This window comes from Pipistrellus hanaki (genome assembly GCF_964339955.1).
Source record: "Pipistrellus hanaki genome assembly, chromosome: 10".
Classification (NCBI taxonomy): domain Eukaryota; kingdom Metazoa; phylum Chordata; class Mammalia; order Chiroptera; family Vespertilionidae; genus Pipistrellus; species Pipistrellus hanaki.
This window is the reverse complement of record NC_140512.1, coordinates 13,689,527-13,709,900: the sequence shown is the minus strand read 5'-3', so window position 1 is coordinate 13,709,900 and position 20,374 is coordinate 13,689,527. Positions and strand designations below refer to the sequence as shown.

Genomic DNA, 20,374 nt, shown 5'->3' with positions numbered 1-20,374 from the left:
GAGATGAAGGCTCAGTGGAATGAATTAAGTCAATTGGACACCAAGCTGATCGTCACCAAGGCTGGCAGGTCACCCCTCTCCCTGCTGCACCCCTCCCCATGGCGCCAGTCTCAGGCAGCAGGCTTTGGCTTGATCCATGTGAGTGAGACTGAGAAGCGGGGTGTGGGGTGCAGCCTGGCCACCTGCGGGTCCCCCTTGGTGCAGGCCAGCTCCTTTGCTGAGTCCTGGCTCTGGTGACAGCTGCCTGGCGTGCCAGGCCGGAGGGTACTGCTCAGGAGGCCAGGAAGGGGACGGAGAGAAACCCTGTAGATCTGCTGCCCAACCAGCAGCCCAGGACCTGGCACCACCAGAAAAAGACCGGCTCAGAGCACCTGAGCTTGGGGGGCAGGGCCTTGCCACCAGCCAGCTCCCAGTGGATCCCACCTCAAAGGAAACTTGGTCTTTGGTTCCTTAGTTCAATCTAGCCCAGCTAAAGAGGGCATATTTTAGGAGAGAATTAAGACTTTAAAACAGTGTGTTCTCTTTCGTGGAGATTGCTACCCAGTTGCCTTAGGCCTAAATTCCTGGTGATTATGGGGCCTGGCTCTGCCACTGGGGCCTGTGTCTTCCAATTGGGCTGTATTTGTTGTAAGGGCCCAAAGAGAAGAAGGGAACACGTTTTTTGATGCAATGGATTTGACCAACAGACAAAGGCGAGTGCTGGGCTGTGTTTAATGCACACACAGACACCAGCTCTGAGTCCGCCCGGCTAAAGGAAGCTCAGGACCTCTTCGCAGAGCCTTCTGGTGATTTCTGTTTCCTCGCTGAGGCCGTCCTCCCTGGGAAGCCTGGTGGAGCCCATGCTCAGCTCCAGCTCAGTGGGTCTTCAGGCCCCTCCCCCAGGCTGCCCCCGTCCCTGCCCCCAATTGGCCCAGCCCGACCCCATTCACGCACAAATTTGTGCACTGGGCCTCTAGTATAATAATAAAAACTTGGGAACTTTTAATAGTGGAAGCTTCTTAAAGCCCTTTACTCCAGAAGTCTGAATCACTGACCACTGACATTTCTGTAATGGCAGCTGTAGAGCAAGTTAACATGATAAAAGTGAATAAGATAACTTCCACTTCAGGTTTTTTTGTGTTTTGTTTTACCCATCCTCCCACACCTTCCCTTTGGTAACCATCCAGCTTGTTCTCTATTTCAATGGGTCTAGACTTCTTACTGTTTTAAAAGCGTGGAATTGAAAGCCCTCTGTTCTTTAGTTTATGCCCTTGACTCAATTAGCCAATCCTATTGACCATTCTTCCAACCATAGTTCAGGTGTCATCTATGAAGCCTTCATTAATCTCATCCAAAAGTGATTTCTCTTAATTTCTTTAGCACTGAGATCACTTTTATGAATACTTACTGTATTCGGATTATATTAGAGTTGTCGCCTCTCCTTCTTGGATGTTTCAGTAATTCATTTAAAAAAACAACCACCACAAATAAGTTATGTTGAGGTATGATTTATATACAGTATAATTCATCAATATTAATTGTATAATTGAGTGGATTTTGACAAAGATACACTTGTGTAACCACCACAATCACGATAAAAAGAACATTTCCAGCCTCCCTCCAGAGGTTTCCCATATTCCTTTCATTCTGTCCTCTACTTTTACCTGTGGTTCTTGGCAACAACTGATCTGCTTTCCATCACATTATTTTTATCTTTATTGAACTTTATGTAAATGGAATTACATGGTATGTATGTGTGTGTATTTAATCCTAATACCTGAAGATATGCTTTTGATTTTAGAGAGAAAAGAAGGCGGGGTGAGAGAGAAACATTGATCAATTGCTTCCTGTAAGCACGACCAGGGATCGTTGCACCAACCAACTGAGCTACTTAGCCAGGGCCGTAGTATGTCGTTTTCGTTGTCTACCTTCACTTAACATGGTTTTGAGGTTCATCAATGTTGCATGTTCAGGTGGTTTGTTCCTTTTGATGGGTAATACTCCACTTATGGACATATTAATTTGCTTATTCACTAAGTTGAACATTTTGAGTTATTTTTAGTTTTGGGCTGAACAAAGCTGCTGTGAACATAGGAATACAGCTCTTGTTTTAGTTACTTGAACATTGGTAACTTTACATCCTCACTAAGATTTCAGTTTTATGCCAGTCTTTGATTTTAGCTTTTGTAGTAGATGAGTAGTGGCATATCACTGTGGTTTTGCTTGCAATTCTCTAAAGACTAACAATGTGTATAGCATCTTTCCATATGCCTATTGGCTTTTCATATCTTTTGTGAAGTGTCTTAAAACATTTTGTCCATATTCTTCATGAATTTTATTGTCTTACTAAATTGTAAGGATTCTGTGCATATTCTGTAAATAAGCTTCTTGTTAGACACACGTTTTGCAAATGTTTTTTTCTCAGACTGTGGCTTGCCTTTCCTTAATTTCAAAGAGCAAAGATTTTAAATTTTGATGAAATCTAATTTAGTAGTTTTTCTTTTATAACATGCTTTTTGTAGGCTTCCCCCCCCCCCCCCCAAAAAAAAAACTTTACCTAATGGTCACACAGTTTTTCTCTTTGTTTTAAAATATATCTCTTCAATTGATCAGTCTACTTTCATGCATAATATGACATTACAAAAGTATACTTTCATTTTCTTCCTCTCTAGTACTATTCTTTTCATGCTTTGTTTTTACATATGTATAATTATGCATATTATATATACATGAAATTTTAAAATGAGAAAAGCTACTTTTGCAAATACTTTCTCATCTCTTTGTGCACATTCAAACTTTGATATGTAGTATTTTCCTCTGTCAAAAGGAATGGCTTTGAATATTTCTTATAATGTAGGTCTGCTGTTTCATTTGTCTGAAAACCTCCATTTTGAAAGACATTTTTGCTGGGTATGGAGTTCTACAAGTACTTTTTATCCCTCAGTACTTTGATTCTGGCTTGACAACTATTTTCATAATATTTTGTTTTTACTTTAGTCACTAGATTGTAAGTCCCATGAGGTTCTTTTTAAATCTTATGTCTTTTAAGCACTGACACAACATATGATAGATAATAGGCACCCAGAAAATGATGTTAAAGTGATGTAGATAAGAAAATATCCAGAATCTCAGAATTTAAAAAAAAAAATTTTTTTTCAATGATTTCAGAGAGGAATGGAGAGGGATAAAGAGATAGAAACAATGATGAGAGAGAATCATTGATCAGCTGCTCCCTGCATACCTCACCCTGGGGATTGAGCCTGCAACCTGGGCATGTGCCTGGCTAGGAATTGAACCGTGACCTCCTGGTTCATGGGTCGATGCTCAACCATCTGGCTACACTGGCCGGCAAACCTCAGAATTAAAAAAGAATAAAAAAAATCCTGTTGATATTAACAGGGTCCAATGTTGGCTTATGAATAAATTCATAATAAATAGAGCTACATTAATAAAAAGTATGTGCCTTTGGGCAAATCAAGTATTACACTCTTCCTCTACTCCTCGCCATCTTTTAAAGTGAAACATGAAGACAGACGTAGATTTTATGCTCAGTGAATTAGAACTTGTTTAGTTGAGCCACTCTGTAAAAAGTCAGCCATGTGTCTTTCATTTTTTTAACTTTTAGTGTTGTGTAAGGAACATAAAGGAAAGGAAGTATATTTTTAGAACAAAATAGTTTTATGTTATTTTTTTCTAGTTTTAAAAAATCACACCTTTTTTGAGATAAAATTCAAATACACCAGGCAATTTATTCTAATTTTAAGTGCTACTATCAGTGGTCTTTAGTATATTTACAGAGCTGTACAGCTATCATCACTAATTTTAGAACATATTAATCACCCCCTCTCCCCAAAAAACACACAAAACTGCACTTGTTAGTAATCACTCCCCATTTCCACCTCTTGCAGTGCCTGGCAACTCTTTTCTGTCTTTGTGGATTTGCCTATTCTGGGCATCTTCTATACTAATAAAAGGGTAATATGCTAATTAAACTGGGGGACCTTCTGGACAAAGCCATGGTGGCAGTGCTGAAGCAAAGGCAGTAAGGGGTGATCAAGCCAGAAGGGGAGGGCAGTTGGGGGCGATCAGGTTGGCAGGGGGGCAGTTGGGGGCAAGCAGGCTGGCAGGGGGGCAGTTGGAGACGATCAGGCCGGTTAGGGGGGCAGTTTGGGGCAAGCAGAATGGGTATGAGCCAGCGGTCCCGGATTGCAAAAGGGATTGGGTCTAAACTGGCATCCCTCGAAGGGTCCCAGATTGGAGAGGGTGTAGGCCCGGCTGCGGACTGAATTTCATGCACCTGGCCAATAGTCTTATATAATAAAAACCTACTAGGCAAATCAACCAAACGGTGGAATGACTAGTTGCTATGACACGCACTGACCACCAGGGGACAGGTGCTCAATACAGGAGCTGCTCCCAGCCCGCAGGTCCAAGGCGGGTGCCAGTGCGGGATCCCCAATCACCCCGCCAGTCACCCCACAGATTGGCCCTGATTGCCAGTCAGTCCTAGGGGACCCTACTTGTGCATGAATTTCATGCACCATGCACCAGGCTTCTAGTTTCATGTAAATGGAATCATATATTAATAGTTCGTGCTCTTTTTTTACTTAAGCGTAAGGTTTTTAAGACTCATCTATGTTGTATTATGTTTCAGTACATTCCTTTTTATGGTAAGTATTATTCCATTGTATGGATATATTGAATTTTTTATTAGTTGGGTGGTTTACATATTTTGGCTATTATGAATTATACTTCTGTGAACATTTATGTATAGTTTATTTTTCTTGGGTATATACCTAGGAATGGAATTTTGGGATGAATGGTAATTCTATGTTTAACGTTTTAAGGAACTGCCAAACTATTTTCAAAGTGGCTACATCATTTTTATATTCTGACCAGTAATATATGAGGGTTCTGATTTCTTCATATCCTTGGCATTAGTTGTCTTTTTTTACTATCATCCTGGAATTTAAAATGATATCTCATTATGACTAATGATGCTAAACATCTTTTCATGTGTTAATTGGCTATTTATATATTCATTCAGATCCTTTAGGAATTTTAAAATTGGTTTGTCTTCTTATTGTTGAATCTTAAGAATTCCTATTATACTCTGGATACAAATCTCTTATATGACTTGTAACATTCTTCATCTAGAGAGAGGAATTCTTGTATTCAGGAGAGTCGGTTTTAGTTTAATACAAAGAAGTGGAGTATTCCCCAGGTGATTTGTTCATAACCATTTTGGCCATTCTGATAGTGTAATGTTGAACAAGTCATTTAGCTTTTGAGTCATTGTTTCTGGACTCAAACGAAGAAGAAAAGAAAGTAGTTCTAGGGTGTCAAAAAACAATCAAATGACTATTTATTAGATGGGTAATTATCCAGTAGAAAAAAAGCAAGGGCTTAGAAATTACAGATATGAATTTAAGTGCTTTTGTAGCAGAGTAATAGTAAGCATTTCCATTAACTTACCTTTTTTGAACTTGGTTTTTCTTGTAAAATGGGATGAATAATGCCTACCAAATTGAAAAACAACTTGATCACTTCTTGGCTTTTTGCTAAGATCAAGTGTAGTATCTGTTCTTATCAGTTTAATATCTGATACACCTCTATCTGAGGACATTATCTTAAATGTATTTTTGGAATAGGGAGATGGAATTGGAGCTTGCTCCGTCCACTCCACGAATCGACCCGGTATTGCAGTACCTTTGGGAACAGTGCACCAAGGGGGAAAAACAAACAAATGAACTTGAAACAACCTAAGTACAGTGAATAAAGGAACAGTTAAAATAAACTATGGTGCAGGTACTTAATTCTCAAATATTTTCTCCCATTGTATCCCTTTGATGATGTCCATTAAAGCACAAAAGTTTTAAATTTTGTTGAAGTTCACTTTGTTTTTTTCTTTTGTTAATGCCTTGGTGTCATATCAAACAAGTCTTTGCCTAACTGAAGGTCACAAATATCTATATTTTCTTCAAATAGTTTCACAGTTTAAACTTGGTCTTTGACCTGTTTAGAGGTAATTTTTCTTTATGGTGAGAGAAAGAGGCCCAACTTCATTCTTTTGCATGTGGATATTTAGTTATCCCAGTTGTTAAAATGACAATTCTCTCTCCATTGGCATTCTTTAAAAAATTTTTTTAAAAATTTGTTGTTGACAGTGCTACAGATGTTCCTCATTTCACACTCCTCCTTTGCTCCCCTACTCTGCTGCAGACCTTCAGCACTATTTTCTGTGTCCTTGAGCTATACATATACAGCAGGACCTCAATATAAGACTAGTTTGGGCTAGGGAGTATCTGTTAAGGCGGAAGTGTCATAAAGTGGATTTTCTGAATGAGTATGTTAAAAATGGATAAATTAGTTTATTTGTTTTTACTTATGCTGACACATTTGTGTAATTAAAATTAAGCATGTATGAAAAATTTAATTTCACAAAAGATTTTTCTACATGTATTACTGTAATTTTAAATTTCTACTGAATTTAAATGCATGAATTCATCAGTAACTTATAGTAAACAAATGCACACAGCTGAGGCATGGCCTAGAGTCCAGCTGGGCAAAGCTGCTGCAGAGTTCCACTAGAAACAACAGCACTAATTACTGAGCAGCAACAGAACCAATTACTGAGGGATGCAGCGTGATCACTTGCTAATCATTCTATGACATTGCTTAAGAGTGGTGACTCTTGGATTTAAATATGTAGACTACTAGGGGCCCAGTGCACGAATTTGTGCACCTTGAAAGGAACTGTGGGCCGTGAGGCTGTGGTGTGGGCACAGGGGCTGGTCTCGGCCCTTCCTCCATGCCCTCGCCCGGCCCCTCCTGCCATGGCCCCCAGTCCCCCGTCTGCTGGCAGCCCCGCTCCCACCACCGCTGCTCCTATGTGCTGAGGTCGCTGGCCCTGCTCGCACCCACTGACAGCATGGAGCAAAAGGGGCTGGTGCCAGCAGTGGGTGTGAGCAGGGTTGGCACCGTCAGCGGGTCAAGTGGTGGCTGCTGCCCCGATCACCCCTCAGGAGCAAGGGGAGGTGGAGAAACCTGCAGGGGTGATCGGGGCCAGCAGCCACCACTTGCACCTGCTGCTGATGGTGCCAAGTGATTGGGACTGGCATAATGTGGCAGCTCTGGTGCTGGCAGTGGGTGCGAGTGGGGCCAGTGCCAGCAGCAGGTGGGAGCGCTGGGCGGGATCTTGGCGTACAGGAGCAAAGAATTTTCAGTAACAACCAGAGGCTCGCCCTGATGACCGGGACCTGTGCCCTGCCTTGTCTGGCGCCCCCACTCACCTGCTCCACAAATCCCACCACGGCCGATACCATGTTCCACACGCGCCCCCTAGTGGTCAGTGCTTGTCATAGCAACTGGTTGTTTGGTTGTTTTGCTCCTTGGTCTATTTGCAAATTAGGGTTTCATAGATTGCTGTATAAATGTAATAGTAATTCATGTCTGTGAAATTATTACAGTGTTTTTTCCAACATATGGCTTACTTGATAAAATTTATTAAAAATAACAGTGAGCCGAAACCGGTTTGGCTCAGTGGTAGAGTGTCGGTCTGCGGACTGAAAGTTCCCAGGTTCGATTCCGGTCAAGGGCATGTACCCGAGTTGCCGGCACATCCCCAGTAGAGGGGGTGTGCAAAGAGGCAGCTGGTCGATGTTTCTCTCTCATCGACGTTTCTAGCTCTCTATCTCTCTCCCTTCCTCTCTGTAAAAAATCAATAAAATATATTAAAAAAATAACAGTGAGTTAACAAAAATATTTAATTAAGAGCACCTTATTAAAAGCATTTTAAAAAGAACAGGGTTATAATTTTCACATATGACATACAGACTGGGAATTTTGTCCATTAAATCTAGTCTGTTAAATCAAAGGCCACAAAATTGAGGTTTTACTATACCACACATTCTTGATTATTCTGCCTTTTTAGTGATTTTTGAAACAGGGAGTCTTCCAATTTTCTTTAAGATTGCTTGACTTTTTTTTTTTTTTCTTTGATGTGTGGGGGCTGCATTTCCATGTGAATTTTAGAATCAGTTGCCAATTGGTGCAAAGAAGGTCACTGAGGCTTTTGTAAGGATTGCATTGAATCTGTTGATCAATAAGAGAATATTGACATTTTAATGTTAAATCATCTAATGTATGAACATTAAATTTCATTCCATTTAGTTAGTTTCCTTTATATTTTCAATTGTGTTCTGAAGTTTTCAGAATCCTTGCACTTTTGTTAAATTCCTGGATTTCTTGTTAAGGCTATTGAAAATAGGAGTTTTTTTTTTGTTTGTTTGTTTGTTTTTGTAATTTTATTTTGATTGTTCATTTGCTGGTGTATAGAACTATAGTAGATTTTTCTATAATAGTATTTTTCATTTATCCTTCCCTTTTCCTGACTTATTTCTTAGTCTTAATAGTTTATTAGCCGGGACCGGTTTAGCTCAATGGATAGAGCGTCGGCTTGGGGACTGAAGGGACCCGGGTTCGATTCCGGTCAAGGGCATGTACCTTGGTTGCGGGTATATCCCCAGTAGGGGGTGTGCAAGAGGCAACTGATCGATGACTCTCTCTCATCGATGTTTCTAACTCTCTATCTCTCTCCCTTCCTCTCTGTACAAAATCAATAAAATATATTTAAAAAAAATAGTTTATTAGTGGATTCCTTCAGATTTTCTATATACAAGATTAAGTCTCTCTAGAGGTAGTTTTACCTTTTTTCCCCTTCAGTCTTGGATTCTTTTTATTTTTGTCTTGTCTAATTGAAATGGCTAGAATCTCATGTACAGTGTTGAATTGAAGTGGTGAGATTGGACTTCCTTGTCCTGTTCCTGATTATATAGGAAATGTATTCAGTCTTTCTCCACAAAATGATAGCTCTGAAATTTCCAGAAATGCCGAATTTTATTTTTTATTTTTATTTTTTATATTTCTTTATTGATTTCAGAGAGGAAGGGAGAGGAGAGAGATAGAAACATCAATGATGAGAGAGAATCATTGATCAGCTGCCTCCTGTATGCCCTCCACCGTTGATCAAGCCCGCAACCCAGCATGTGCCCTTGACCGGAATAGGACTCGGGACCCCTCAGTCCGCAGGCCAACGCTCCATCTACTGAGCCAAACTGGCTAGGACCTGATTTTATTTTTTGATGAAAGTTGTTTCCCAGAGAGTCTAATTTTTGCAGTGAAAAATTCTGGGTGTTTTCGTTGACCTGAAACATGAGCCTATGTTATTACCCATTACTATCCTAGGGGCTAGAAAAAAAAAGAAATCATCTATTTGTTATGAAAAATATATGCATAATGTTGGTAGTATTTTCTTTATTTAGGTAGTATTACCAAAAGCACTCATTTTCTAGATTTAATTATTTGAAGTTAAGCAATTGGTATAGTGGAGTAAGAATAAATCTGTACAACCTTTTTAATTTTAATTTATACTATATGTTTTGGTGTATAGTAATTTCCAGTGGTGGTTATCTTTAAAATTTTCTGTATTTCTTTAGTTTTCCATTATGAAGTTACTTTGCTTCTTTTAATCTGCCCTCTCTTTATATTTAAAACACATATGAAATTACTGAAAACAGTACAGAAGCATACAGAGCAAGATGTAAAAGAAGCCCTTTATGTCTTTTCATTCCCATTACCTTCCAAACATATAACCATGTGAGTAGATTGAAGTACATCCTTTTCTGTGTATATAATTACAAACATATATACATATAAATGTTAAGAGTGTTTGCCATAAATATTGTTATTTACATGCTTTTTAAAAAAGTAGTAGGATTTGAAGGTCTTTCCATAAGGCTAGGTAATATTCCCTAATGAAATTTATCAAGCTTTATTTAACTTATCAGTTGTTGGGTACTCAGCCGATTTTTCTATTATATATTACAAGCTATCCTTTAAAGGATATTGTGTAATAACTTTTTGACAAAATTGAAAATGTTTTCTAAGAGGTATTCTTGTAAGTAAAATTGCAGATCAAAAGCATTTAATAGATATTACCAGACCGACTTTTTAAAAGCCTTAAGAATTTTGCTGGGACTGGTTTGGCTCAGTGGATAGAGCGTCAGCCTGCGGACTGAAAGGTCCCGGGTTCGATTCCGGGCAAGGGCATGTACCTTGGTTGTGGGCACATCCCCAGTAGGGGGTGTGCAAGAGGCAGCTGATCGATGATTCTCTCTCATCAATGTTTTTAACTCTATTTCTCTTCCTTTCTGTGAAAAATCAATGAAATATATATTAAAAAATAAAATGAAAAATAAAAGCCTTAAGAATTTTATATTCCTTTAACAATTTGTATTTATAAATTGATAATTTATGTGTGATCATTTTTCTGCATTCTCATGAATACTTGGTATTTTCGAAAGTCCTATTTTGGCCATTCTGATGGATGGAAATTTAACACCATTATTTTATTTTGCCTTTTCTGGTTACCAAAGAGAAGGGAGCATTTTAATTTCTTTACTGGTGATTTGTGTTTCTTATGTGACTGTATTATTTTTATAATCATGAAGACCCTCTGTTATTAAAAATAAGGAAATATTTACATTAGAAATACTAGTTTTGATTATTAACTTTGTATTAGAAAATTGGTGTAAGATTTTTGATATAAAATAAAATCTTCTCAGTGTTTATATGAAGATACCAATTAACTAAATGTAATTGTTTTCTATTTTTTTAGTTTAAGTAGAATTTTATCATTGGACCTATGACCATTTTTAGCTGGTTATCAATGACGCAAACTATTCTGCTAGTATTTACAGGTATTCAGAGAAGATAACCTGTTTACTTGTTTTTATTCATCAATTCAATAGAAATCTTTTGATCCCTTGTTGCATGACAGAAAAAGTTTTAGACACTGGCAATGTAATGCTAACCTATACTAGTGGAGGAGAGGGGTATAGATGTGTTCACATATCTTTCTGGTGAGGGGAGGTCTCACTGTGCAGTTGATAAATGGAGCCCTGAATGACGAGAAAGAATCAGCCATGTGATGATCTAAGCATCCCAAGAGAAAACAGTATGTGTGAACATATCAAGTCAGGAGGAAGTATGACCTTTTGAAGAATCAGAAGAGTCTAGTATGGTTGGAGCCTAAGGATGAGAGGCAGTTTGGGTCTTGTGGATGACAAAGATTTTGACTTTTATTCAAAATGCATTGGAAAGTCTTAAGACAATCCAGCTTATGTTTTTAAAAGCCAAGACATAAAATACAAGGCGGTATGTAACAAGTATTAGGTGATTTCAGCAAATGTGGAGGTTATAGAGGAGATGGTACTTTAGCTTGATCCATGAAGATAAATAAGAATCAAATAAGTGAAGGGGAAGGATGTAGTATGGTGTAGTAGCAATAAGTAGTGCCTGACTTTGAATGGAAAACTTGGTCTTGAGTTTGACTGTATTTCTTCATAGCTCCTGGATTCTAAATAAACTTCTTAACCATCTTTATTTTAGTCCCCCCATCCGCTTTCTTTTATATCTTGGTTGCTATGAGCAAGTAAAAAATGTCTAGAAAAGTGTTTTGTAAACTGAGATTCAATGAAGTATGTTTGTTTATTTAGTAAAAGACTGGTATTTTATGTGGTATTATGCTAAGAGGTATGGAGTGATAAAAAAAAAAATAGACCTTAACGAGGTCTATTCTGCTCCTCAAAGAGGATGTAGTCTAGTAGACAATCTTATATATAAAAGCCAAGCAATCAGAACAACTGGTCACTATGACCTGTACTGTGATCAGCCAATGGGCCAGATTTGGGGGGCAGCCAGCCGGCCAACCTCCCGCAGCCTCCCCCCCCAATCAGGGTGGGCCATCTGGACCCCACCTGTGCACGAATTCATGCACTGGGCCTCTACTCTGGTACATAAAGTGCAATGTTGAGTCATAAAAATCATACAATGTTCTGTGGGGATTCAAGCAAGCAAGGAGAGCTTGCTGCTTTCTTGGTCTTGGTGGTAAGGGCTTCTGAAGGACTCCTGGATTAGGCCTTAAAAGATAGACTGGACTTTAATAGGAGATGGAAGGAAGAGAGAATTCTTAGTAGATGAATCTGTAGGAGTAAAGGCATAGAAAGAAGCATTAGGCAGATTCAGAAATTGATAAGAAAGGTAGGGTTCCAGGCTAAGGAAGGTGAATTAATTTGGTAAAAATACTATCAGCAATATACTTAATTCTGCAAATATTTATTAAGCATCTGCTATTGCCATGTTTGTGCTAAGTAGGGCTATGAAGTCACAGTGATCTCAGTTTAGTTAGGGAAGACACATGATTCAATTATTATTCTGATTAGATATGACCAAAAGGTAGTAGAATCAAAGGAAAAGGAACATCTTCAGCTGCCTGACTTCCTAAGGGAGAACTTTATATAGAGATCTTGTAGACCTGATGCTTTGATATGAAGTATCTCTTTGCTTAGCAGATAAAAGAGGTGAGAGGAGTATCAGAGAAATATTTCTCTTTATGTGTTTTGGGATGGCTTGGCAAGGCCTTTGTATGCAGTGCAAGGCTGTGAAGAGTTTTGTAGAGGGATAACTGAAAGATGCAGGTGGCAGTATGGAGAGTACATTGGAAAAGGTGGAGACTAGAGGTAGGGAACCTGGCAAAAAGGATATTTTGGAAATGGATGTTTTATGGTTTTGGTCTCTATACTAATTGGGCCAAGGGAGAGATGATATAAGCCCTAATGTGAAATAGTAACTATTGGGATGAAGAGCCTGGGAAACTGGAGAGATGCTTATATATAGCAGGTCTTGGATATCAGTGGATATGGAAGAAGGGAGGAAAGGAATGTAGAATGACTTATGGATTTCTGCTATTTCAGTGAATGCCATTGCCTGAGAATAGGATATATTTAAGGAGAAAGGAGGGTGGGTTTGGAGAGGAAACAAGAGTGTGTTGTTGTTGTTTTGAGATTATTTCCATTATTATCTTTTTTATAGATGAGGAATGTTGATGTACAGAGATCTTACGTTATTGAGAGTACATTTATTTTTTGATACATTTTATTTTTATAGAGAGGAAGGAAGAAGGATAGAGAGTTAGAAACATGGATGAGAAACATCCATCAGCTGCCTTCTGCATGCCCCCTACTGGGGATTGAGCCCTAAACCAAGGTACATGCTCTTGGACCAGAATCGAGCCCAGGACCCTTTAGTCCGAAGGCCGATGCTCTATCCACTGAGCCAAATGGGTGAGGGCGGAAATAAGAGGGAGGATGACTTGGTGGGGTAATCAATACTTAAGTGATAATTAAAGCTATCCATTAGCATAAAATAAACTATTGTGGGAGAATGAGTATAGTGAAGAAGATAACCTTAAAGAGCACTGAAAATCATAGAAGTAATAAAAGAATCAGGAAAAAAGTAGTGGAAGTAGTTAGGAAGTGTTTTGTAAGGGTGTGATCAACATTGTCATCACAGATATTGATATTTTTCTTCTCTCCTTTCTCCAACCCCCCAAAATAAAGGAAAGGTAGATCATTGGTCACCTCAATAATTACAGTGAAGGTATGAGCCAGAATTTGGCTGTAATTGGAAGAAGAGGTAAAAATACAGTATCAAGGTACCATCATTTGCATGTTTTTTTCTGGCCTGTATTTTAAAAGCTTAGAGGCTTGATTTAATTTATTCCTTAAGACTACAAAGCAAATGGACTATTGCAATAGAGGTGTTCAGTATAGTCCATCTGAAACTTAAATGAGGGTCTTATTAAATGCAGGTTCTGTGTCAGAGGGTCTGGGTTGAGGCCAGAGATACAACATTTCTGACAAGCTTTCAGATGATGCCAGTGTTGCTGTCCGTAGACCACACTCTTAGACCTAGATCAGTGGTTCTCAACGTTTCTAATGCTGAGACCCTTTAATAATACAGTTCCTCATGTTGTGATGACCCCAACCATAAAATTATTTACATTGCTACTTCATAACTAATTTTGCTACTGTTGTGAATTGTAATGTAAATATTTGTGTTTTCGGATGGTCTTAGGCAACCCTGCTAGCAGTTCTTTGTAGAGCCTAAGACCTTTGGAAAACACAGATATTTACATTGCAATTCATTAATAGCAGAATTACAGTTACGAAGTAGTAACAAAAATAATTTGTTGGGTGTCACCACAACATGAGGAACTGTATTAGAAAGGTTGAGAACCACTGATCTAGAGAGTATGAGATTGATAGCATTTTAGAGGACTTAGCCTTGGATAGGAAGAGAAACACCTCTACTCAGGTGTAATGTAACTTGGATGGAGATAAAGATTACATTTGCAGGCAAGAGACATGCTTTTCGTTTGTTTTTAAATGTTTATTGGTTTTTAGAGAGAGAAAAGGGGAGAGGGAGAGCGACATAGAAATATCAGGGATGAGAGAAAATCATTGATAGGCTGCTCCTGCACACCCCACACTGGGGATCTAGCCCACAACCCAGGCATGTGCCCTTGACCAGAATCGAACCTAGGACTGCTGCTCTTCACAGGCTGATGCTCTATCCACTGAGCCAAACTGGCTAGAGCAAGAGACATGCTTTTGATAATCTTTTTATTTTTTCTGAGAAATAGAAGTATGGTGATGTTAAAAAAAACAACAACAAAAAACATTGGGCCTTAACTGGTTTGGCTCTGAGGATAGAGTGTCTGCCTGTGGAGTGAAGGGTCCCAGGTTTGATACCAGTCAAGGGCATATTTCTTCCTTGCAGGCACATCCCCAGTAGACAGTGTGCAAGAGGCAGCTGATCAATGTTTCTCTCTCATTGATGTATCTCACTCTCTATCCCTCTCTTTTCCTCTCTGTAAAAAATCAATACAATATTAAAAAAAGAAAAAGAAAAAAGAAAAGACATTGGGAATGGTGGGTGAACTTGAGAGTTTTGAAGGTTTGGAATAGGTACTAAAAAGAGAAGGAAGGTGAGTGAATTGGGGACATGCAGTAATCGCTGAACAGTGAGGATTACTTTAGTTATCATGTCCATATAAATAATTGGAGCAGGGAAAGATTAGATATGTGAAAAGATCAGTTATTTTTAATAAGTTAAGGAAGGAAGCCTACAGGAGAGTTAATGAGGTCTGAAATAGAACAGTACCCTGGAGAATTGAAGATGAGGGTGTGTAGTCTGAATAATGCCCCACCCCTCCCCAAAGATATTCCTGTGAACCTGTGAATATGTTATCCTATATGGCAAAAGGGACTTACTTTTTAAGATGTGATTAAAATAGGGAACTTGTGATGGAGAGATGATCCTGGATGGGTACTGGGTACTATGTAATCATAGGGTCTTTATTTTTCATTGAATTTATTGGGGTGATCGATTTGTAAAACCATACAGTTTTCAAGTGTACAACTCAATAAAACATTACCTGTGCACTGCATTGTGTCCCATCACCCTAGGCAGAGTTCTTTTGGTTTCTATTCCTTCCCACGTTGTCCACTTCAACCTAGCCTTCACCCCCTTTCCCTCTGGCTACCCCACTGTTGTCTACGTGTTATGTATCTATGTGGTTTATTTGAGATATATTTTTGTTGATTTCAGAGAGGGAGGGAAAGAGGGAGAGAGAGAGGAACATTAATGATGAGAGAGAGCAGTTGATCAGCTGCCCTCCTGCACGATGGGGACCAAGCCCACAACCATGGTATGTGCCCTGACTGGGAATTGAACCATGACCTCCATTGAGCCACACTGGCTGGGCTGTATATATGATTTTTTTGGCTAATCCCTTCATCTTCTTTCAATTAGTCCCCAGGTGTCCCTCCCCTCTGTCAGCTGTCAGTCTGTTCCATGTATCCATGCCTCTGTTTCTGTTTTGTTTGTCAGTTTATTTTATTCATTAGATTGCACATATAAGTGAGATCATATGGTATTTGTCTTTCTCAGACTGACTTATTTCATTTAGCATAATGCTCTCCGTACTGTCACAGAGCATAATAGTTTATTCTTTTTGATGGTCGAATAGTATTCCATTGTGTAAATGTACCACAGCTTTTTCATCCACTGATCTACTGATGGGCACTTGGGCTGTTTCCAGATCTTGGCTGTTGTAAATAATGCTGCAACAAACATAGGGGTGCGTATATTCTTTCACATTAGTGTTTTGGGCTTTTTAGAATATATTCCCAGAAATGGGATCACTGGGTCAAAAGGCACTTCCATTAAAAAAATTTTTTTTAGGAAATGCCATCTTGTTTTCACAGTGGCTGTACCAGTTTGCATTCCCACTAACAGTGCATGATGGTTTCCTTTTGTCCACATTCTAGCCAGCACATGTTTGTTGATTTATTGGTGATAGCCATCCTGGCAGGTGTGAGGTAATATCTTATTGTAGTTTAAATTTGCATCTCTTTGATGATTAGTGATATTTAGTATTTTTTCATATGTCTTTTGGCCATCAGTATATTGTCTTTGGAGAAATATCTATTCAAGTCCTTTGCATATATATATATATATATATATATATATATATATTTGCATAAATATATTTGCATAAATATATATATATATACAAGTCCTTATGCAAAGGACTTGAATATATATAACATTTCAGAGAGAGGAAGGGAGAGAGACATAGAAACATCAATGATGAGAGGAAATCATTGATTGGCTGCTTCCTGCACACTGCACATTGGGGATTGAGCCTGCAACCTGGGCATGTGCCCTGACTGGAAATCAAACTGTGACACACACACCCCCCTCCCCCCTCCCCCGGTTCATAGGTCAATACTCAACCACTGAGCCAAACAGGCTGGGCCTCCAAAAATTTCTGAGAAGTGAATTGCATAGTCATTAAGCAGTTCCCAAGATTTAGGAACTTTTACTTATTGCCTAATGACAGGTTTTGTCTTTTTCACTCTTGTAGACAGGCCTACTGAATTTAATGGGTGAAGATGCTTTTGAGGTGTAGATTGTCTCCCTGGTAAAAGATCAGTCACTCTGCTACTCCTATCCCTAGTATCCTTGTTGCCTGCTTCTGTTTTCTTCCAGGGGTCTTCAAACTACGGCCCGCGGGCCACATGCAGCCCGCAGAGGAGTCTGATCCAGCCCGCCAGGTTTTTTGGGCAGTGAGCGCAGCCGAGGTGTTACAGTAGGGATTAGTAGTTCATATAGTCCGGCCCTCCAGCTCTCTGAGGGACCGTGATCTGGCCCCCACTTTAAAAAGTTTGAAGACCCCTGTAGTGATGCCTTGTCACACTTTTCCTCCTAATTCTTTTTTTTTTAATGTTTTTATTGATTTCAGAGAGGATGGGGGAGTGAGAGAGAGAGATAGAAACATCAATGATGAGAGAGAATCATTGATCAGTTTCCTGGCCCCCCCATTGGGTATCGAGGCCATTGAACCATGACCTCCTAGTTTATGGGTCAGTGCTCAACCACTGAGCCGCACCTGATGGACTTCCTCCTAATTCTTAACAGTATTTCTTCTCTCAGAATCTGTTTTCATCTAACCTCACCTTTGAGCATTTGTAGGCTGGATCAAGATTAAGATATTCGCTCTAGTTTCAGTAAAACCATAGCCACCAGATCACCAGACAATATTATACTTAAAAGCACTTAAAAAAAAAATCCTCCCACAAAAACTATATTATGATTTTGAAATTAAATAAATCTTTCATTTCACAGGCTGGAGTTAGCAGTTTTTATAAATTTTAACTGAACTTTTCTGAATTACTGACTTAAATCTTAATTATTTTCCGCCAGACGGTCTGCCAAATCCCGAAGCAGAAGCCCATATTCATCTAGGCATTCAAGATCTCGTAGTAGGCACAGATTGTCTAGATCCAGAAGTCGTCATTCTAGCATTTCTCCTAGCACACTAACTCTGAAGAGTAGCCTGGCAGCTGAATTGAACAAGAATAAAAAAGCACGAGCTGCAGAGGCAGCAAGAGCTGCAGAGGCAGCGAAAGCTGCAGAGGCAGCCAAGGCTGCTGAGGCCGCTGCCAAAGCTGCCAAAGCCTCAAACACTTCTACACCTACCAAGGCGAACACAGAAACTGGTGCCAGCGCATCACAGACAAACCATGTGAAGGATGTGAAGAAACTCAAGACTGAGCCTGCACCTTCTCCCTCAAGTGGTGGAACTTTAAAAAATGACAAGGCAAAAACAAAGCCACTTATTCAGGTAACAAAGGTGGACAATAATTTGATTGTAGATAAAACCACCAAGAAAGCAGTTGGGAAGGAGAGTAAATCTGCTGCTATAAAGGAGGAACCAGTATCTCTTAAAGAGAAAACCAAACCACTTACACCAAGCACAGGAGCCAAGGAGAAGGAACACCATGTGGCTCTAGTGACCTCTACATTACCACCATTACCTTTGCCTCCAATGCTGCCTGAAGATAAAGATGCTGATAGGTAAGTGCAGAAAATTTGTCAATAACTGCTTATTATTATTATTTTTTTGTTAATTCTCACTCGATATTTTTCCATTGACTTTTAGAAAGAGTGGAAGAGAGAGGGAGCGACTGAGAGAGAAAGGTCGATGTGAGAGACACATCGATTGATTGTCTTTCTCATGCACCCTGACCAGGACCAGGGTATATGCCCTTGACTGGAACCGAACCCAGGACCCTTCAGTCCGTGGGCCAATGCTCTGTTCACTAAGCTAAACTGGCTAGGGCAGGTCAATAACTGTTTAAAGAAAAAAATATGTAAGTTTGAAGTGAGAAATTATTTGACTTATTCCCCCCCCAAAAAAACTTACAAAAAATATGTGGATTAATTTTCTTTCTAATATATAATCTTAAAATGAAGCACATTGTAGAATGATAAAATTATAGCTTATGCTAAGAATTCCCTGGAAAATTTTGCCATTGTCTTGGAATACAATGCTTATTTCAGTTTGAGGTTGAGAATTAGAACTGCCAGTATATACTTTAATTTACTTTTCCTTGATGATAGTGTTGGAGACAGGATATTTTATGAGAGAATCTTCCCTGGGTGATATAAAGCATGTATCTTGGTTTTTTAAGTTTCTTTAGTGGCCTTTTAAAATTTTGCAGTTGGAGATTAATTATATATTACAGAAAACCCATAATGTGGTTATGCTTTCCTTTAACATATTTACAGATTTTTATTGTGAATATTGGGGATGTGACTTGCTTTTTATTTTGAAACATTTTATTTTTAAGAGGATGAAGGTAAGACTATGTGTAAATTTCTGAAATGTATACTAGGTTAGATGTATTATGGTATTGTGTTATATCTGCCTATTATACTACTTAATTTTTTCAATTTTTATTTTTGTGAAGAAATTAGAGCTGTTTTCCTTCTTACTTTCTATTGAGAAGCAACTATATGGACAATTTTCCTAGCAGAAAGAATTCTTCCAAAACAAGCAGATAAAAACACCATGTGGGCAGTTCTTTCAAGTGCTCACTTTGGTTAGCATCGTGAAAATTTTATAACTTGAAAAAAAATTTCCTGTCTCATGCCTTCTGAGGCTCTTTTTTCCTACAATAAAAAATGTTACCAAGATATCCCATTCAACTTAATTTGGTGTTATTGCATTATACTGCTATAATTGTGATAATTCCAGGTTTGACTGTTATCTAGGAGCATTGAAGGTTCATAACAGTTATTTTGAATTTTCACGAGTGCTGGAATGGGCTTTTCAGTACAGTGATTGCAGATTTGAGTCACTTATTATTAGTACCTGAGAACCCAGGGATTCTGGGCCAGTGAGACTTGTTCTCTACTTTACTCTTCATTTGTGCTTTAGGGGTAAACTTGTACTGGTGATATTTTCAAGAACTCAGGCCATACCCATGCGAATGCTCAAGGAGGATATTCTCTGTGCATCTGTTTTTAATGAGATGGTGACACATTTCATATTTGGTTATTAAAAAATTTCTTTTGATCTACCTTTTCTGTTTTTCTCTTTGTTGTGTCTCTGCTTTTATTTCTTTGTGTTTGTATGTTTAATGGACATATGTGTTTTTTTTTTAAAATCCTCACTTGAGGATATGTTTTCATTTATTTTAGAGGGAGGATGAGAGAAAGAAACATCAATGTGAGAGAGAATCATCAATCAGTTGCCTCCTATATGCACCCTGATCAGGGATTGCACTCTCAACCTGGGATAGTGCTCCAGCCAGCTGAGCCTCAGCGGCCAGGGCATAGATGTTTCTTAGGACTACTAAGTACTACTACTAACGTGGGTGGTCAAAAGTTTAATTCAAGACCAGTTACAGTCCCTCTTCCTTTTGATGATCCAAGTGTTGGAAATTTGGCCTGTGGGGACTTTTTTTTTTTTAAACTATTTTTATATATATATATTTATATATATATATATATATATATATATATATATATATATATATATATATATATTTTTTTTTTTATTTGTTTTTCTTACAGAGAGGAAGGGAGAGGGATAGAGAGCCAGAAACATCGATGAGAGAGAATCATCGATCAGCTGCCT

General features: G+C 38.7%; 1 protein-coding gene across 4 annotated transcripts in view; it reads left to right on the top strand.

Annotated features, from left to right (window-relative positions):
• Positions 1–20,374, top strand: part of CDK13 (cyclin dependent kinase 13) — a gene marked incomplete at its 5' end in the record, with an annotated part of 96,120 nt that overhangs the window by 12,411 nt on the left and 63,335 nt on the right. For all 4 annotated transcript variants that reach the window (XM_084896413.1, XM_084896411.1, XM_084896412.1 and 1 more), the window contains one exon: positions 17,653–18,306. In XM_084896413.1, coding sequence (XP_084752539.1) covers positions 17,653–18,306 — 654 coding nt within the window. The remainder of the gene's footprint in view (positions 1–17,652; positions 18,307–20,374) is intronic.